This window comes from Capsicum annuum, chromosome 8, assembly GCF_002878395.1.
Source record: "Capsicum annuum cultivar UCD-10X-F1 chromosome 8, UCD10Xv1.1, whole genome shotgun sequence".
NCBI lineage: Eukaryota > Viridiplantae > Streptophyta > Magnoliopsida > Solanales > Solanaceae > Capsicum > Capsicum annuum.
This window is the reverse complement of record NC_061118.1, coordinates 115,485,813-115,490,565: the sequence shown is the minus strand read 5'-3', so window position 1 is coordinate 115,490,565 and position 4,753 is coordinate 115,485,813. Positions and strand designations below refer to the sequence as shown.

The window sequence follows — 4,753 nt, the reverse complement described above, 5'->3', positions numbered from 1 at the left end:
AGATAACTTACAATAATTAATTAGGGGTGATATAGTAAAATAACAATTGAAGCAGCTAAAGCAGACATATCATAAATGTGTATTTTATTTTTTATTAAATATTATTAATTTTTTAATTTAAATAACATGTGATAATTAATTAAAAGTGACATAGTAAAATCACGAAGCAAGCAGCTGAATTGGTCAGCAAGGAGGACGACGGAAAGCTCCTCTCAATTGCCTCTTATACATAAGTAAATTATAAATATAATTAATATAAATTTTTTAATACGTAAATAAGTTATAATAATTAATTAAAAATGATATAGTAAAATCACGATTAAAACAGTTGAAGCTGGCGGCACAAGAAGAGACGTCGACCTACTGGCTGCTTATTCCCTCTCATTATTAGTAGTAAGTAATTCAACCGTATATATATATCTATTTTCATAATATGTATAATTCTAGAAGGAAGTATGGAACCCTTTTTTCCACCTAGCTGTGATAAAGTTGGTAGATATTTCATCTCCATTTAAACGGCACACATCTCTCTAGTTGTTGTACAGTTAATAGGAAGAACATCCTACAGGCAAATCTTAATGTTACCAATCTAATTGAGATGTATCATCCAGGAATATGTAACTGGACTTCTCACTTCATGTTTAGCATTGTTCCAAGAAATCCAACCAAATGCATTTCCTGGTTTAACGTCTTTCTTGGACACAAATGTCACTGTGTAATGTAGCTTCTCTCCTACTTTCTTGAATACAAGCTTTTGTGGCTTCACCAATACCACGACAGATGAAGGTGCATCGATGGCTACTTCATACACTGACCCTGCAGCTCCAACATTGGTCACTTCTCGCGTGTAACGAACAACCCTCTTTGTATTTATCCCAAACAAGACACAGAATGAAGGGTAGTTGATTTGCCCAGCATCCGCAAACTTGTTTGCGCAAGTGAAATTGAGTCTTTTTACAATTGATTGTATTTCATCCATGGAGTAGTTCAAAGAGCACAAGAACTTGATATGATCCCGAATCCTAATATTGTATACGAGTCCAGGGGAGAGTGCTTTTTGAGGATTCACATGGCCTGATCCATGAGCCAACGGATTGGAAAATGTACCGTCTACCGCAGAATCACGAAATGAGGAGTTGGTGTTATCTTGAGTGTATGCGGTTGTCATGATTGCTGATTTGATCGCACTTGGACTCCATTCCGGATGTACAGCTTTTACCAATGCAGCAACTCCTGTAACATGAGGACAAGACATAGAAGTGCCAGACATGATGTTGAATGAGGTCTTTCGCCTATCGACATCAAATGAAGTTGGTCCTAGAGTTTCAGGCCAAGCTGCCAAGATGTTCACACCAGGGCCAATAATATCAGGCTTTAATATCTGGGGAGCAATTGGATTTGGACCTCTTGAGCTAAATGTAGCCATAACAGGGGATGGTTTCACCTTCAACACTGTTCCTCCAAAGCTGAGAACAACGGTTGGATTTTTTTCTGTTTTCACATATTCTCTTATTACATCCCCCGCCTTCCTCCCAACAACCACTGCAGGTAATAAGTGGCTATCCGCGAGTAACTCCTCTCCCCATTCCGGTGTATTGGCTAATATCATCCCTACCCCATTGGCTTCTTTCACCACAAGTCCCTTCTCAACTCTATAATTGACTCCCCTGTCACACAACACTACTTTTCCACCAACCATTTTTTGATCAAGTGAACCGCGAAGGCACAAATTGCTAGATAAGTTTCCTCCTTTTTGGTAAAATAAGCTCAGCAACTTATCTTCCATTTCTAATTTTCCACTGTACAACGACACCCCTTGAAGTTTTTGACCATTACCAAGAGTAACAGTAGCTGGAAAATCCCTGTCAAGAGTTGCAGCACCAACAGTAATGACCCACGGAGCCGTGTTTGTTACTGTTGATTCCCAAGGACCAGCATTTCCAGCTGAACACGACACGAGAATTCCTTTCTCAACAGCGGCAAAAGCACCAAGAGCAACGGCGTCGCTGTAATAAGTCGTCGAATTACTAGACAATGACAGAGACAATACATCAACACCATCCATAATTGCACGGTCGAATGCAGCAAGAATATCTGATCCTGCACAAATTTCATTCCAGCACACTTTATAGCTCGCTATACGAGCTTGTGGTGCCATACCTCGAGCAATTCCTTTAGCATAGCCGAAAAGGCTAGCATTTGCCACAATTGATCCTGCATGTAATATATACGAGTTCAGGTGAATACTATATATTTAACGCGAAACTTGGATATACATGTGTGAAAAATACTCTTCCGCCCCAAGTTATGGAGCTCGGTTGGAATTTCGACAGTAAGTAAATTTTTCCTTGACCAAAATTTTTTTGTCTTTTATATATTTTAATTTATTAACTATTATAATTTATAATATTTTTTACACTCTTTTAAATATAAAATTTTTATTTCAAAAAACTTAAAAGTTTCTATGTTCAAATTTACAGGCAAAATTTAGAAGTTTGAATTTCGAAGTTATAATTGTGCCACATAAATTAGGAGAGAGGAAGTACTAAGGAGTCGGTTGTAACAATATATTTTTGTTTTGAAAGTGAAAATAATATTTGAAAATTAGCGTCTTGTTTGGCCATGAATATAAATTAGAGTGTCTTTAAAATTTTGTGATTTATTTGAAATGAAAATTGTAAAAACAGTTTTTTCTTACTTTTCAACTTCCAAACATTTCAACAATTTTATGACAACTTTTTTTCGTGAACTTGAAAAAAAACACTGCCCTAAATTTTCAATAAATATCGGATAACTAATTAAACCGGTCACTTAAATCCTGAATCAGCATCTACCTGCAGCTGTGCTCGCAGTGTGTGTGCCGTGGCCATTATAGTCCCGAGGCGATTGAATCTCCGCGGAGCAGTGCTTACAACCTTCGACAAAATATGTAGCACCTATAAGTTTCCTATTGCAATGCACATTCGGGTCGAAATCAGGAACCGATTGGCATTTTCCTCTCCACCTAGAAGGCACATTCGACATACCTACATCACTAAAACTTTCAGATTCAGGCCAAATTCCACTGTCAAATACCCCAATAATAACATCTTGAGCAGCATTGTTCAGTTCTGGTAAAGTATGTCCAGCCCAAAAATTAATCCTATCGAGGCCGAGAAATTCAGGGGTACGGGTAGTTTGTGGGAAGTAGAAAGTATCTTCATAAACATTAATAACGTAATCAGATTGACGGAGTAGTTCAACTTCAGAGGGTTCCAGACTTGCTGCGAAGCCATGATAAGCGATCTTGTAAGTATAGAGAAGAGAATTATCGTGGGAAGTGAGAGATTGGAGATGGGATTTGTACCATTGATGATGAGTGGAGAATGATGGAGGTTTGAGGTGATGTTTCATGTGAACAATGTAGGTTTTCTTTGTGGGAATCAGAATGGATGATGATGATGATGACGACGACGATGATGTTGATGAGTGGAGAAAGATGAGTATGTTTATGGTGGATAACAAGATGATCAGTATAGTTCCCATAATTAGTAAAGAAGACAAATGAAATAGTGAGACATAATAGAACAAAGAAGGAAGATAACTAGCTGGGTGTGAAAGAGAAAAGAGTTACAAAGCATATTCGTCCTTATCCAACTAATAAATTGAGATTAACTTTTTTTAAGAAAAAAAAAAAAAAAAGGTGAAAATCGTTTTCCCAAATCAAACTCTCCCCATCACACACACAAATCTTAGTAGCTTAATTGATTAATTATTTAAATTTTTACTTTGTTGATGAAAATTCGATTTCATATTATAATTCTCTCCCTCAATTTAAAAAAAAAATCAAACTTCCTATTCAACTTTAAAAAATTAGAAAAACTATAAATGCATTCCTGAACTATCTTAAATAATACATATATATCATCCATTATATTTTGATATATATATATATCAAAATATATACATATATATACCCCTATAATCTATATTTTGGACTGTAGATACTCTTAGCTCAAATAAAATGTGACATGATCTCAAGACATTACCTGATTTTAATTTATTTTGTACCCGAAATATAAAAATCTGTCAACTTTATTACCTACCTTAATTAAAACATGACCCAAAATAAAAATTGCCTGAAGAAAACATCATCCCAATGTAATCAATTTGTTCAATGAATTTCGAATCGAGAAATCTCTTAGTCATAACAGTCTTTACAAATTTCTTCGAGCAATCTTTCACAACAAACTTATGATCAGTTTCGTCAGTGATTATTATTAGTTTCAGTGATTAACTAATCTTTGATTGAAAAATTGATTACCAAAATCCAATTTATTTACTCGTGATCGGAGCTCGGAGCTCCAATAGGTTCGATCGATTTGCTGTTGTTGGTTTTTGTCGGTTGGTATTGAATTTTTCCGATCATTTGATGGTGGTGTTTGGCTCTTCACCGAAGCTTCCGATGCAGATTGCTACTTGGAGTTTGTTGTTTTGTTGAGCTTGTTCGCCAGTGGTTTGAACGGAGTAAAGGGATGGAGTTGAGGTGGTGTTAATGAAGAAAGAGTGTTGATCATGAAAGGGCCGACGGTAATGGTGGATTCAATGTTCACGATTATGGAAAAAATGGTCCATGTATTGCTGGGTGTTTCTAGTCTAAAAATAAAAAATGGGACTCAGGTATAATTGGGTTTGGGTAATGAATGGTTGGTGGGTTTTTCAATTTTAGGTATAAAATAAATTAAAATCAGACAAATATTTTGAGATTATGTCA

The 4,753-nt window shown here is 35.9% G+C and overlaps 1 protein-coding gene across 1 annotated transcript; it reads right to left on the bottom strand.

Moving 5' to 3' along the window:
- Nucleotides 1–479: 479 nt before the first annotated feature.
- LOC107856202 (subtilisin-like protease SBT1.8) lies at nt 480–3,650 on the bottom strand. The gene is made up of 2 exons (XM_016701189.2): nt 2,835–3,650; nt 480–2,214 (listed from the first exon to the last, which is right to left on the bottom strand). The coding sequence occupies exons 1-2, from the start codon at nt 3,523–3,525 to the stop codon at nt 590–592; spliced, it is 2,316 nt and encodes a 771-aa protein (XP_016556675.1). The 5' UTR covers nt 3,526–3,650; the 3' UTR covers nt 480–589.
- Between the last annotated feature and the right edge of the window lie 1,103 nt (nt 3,651–4,753).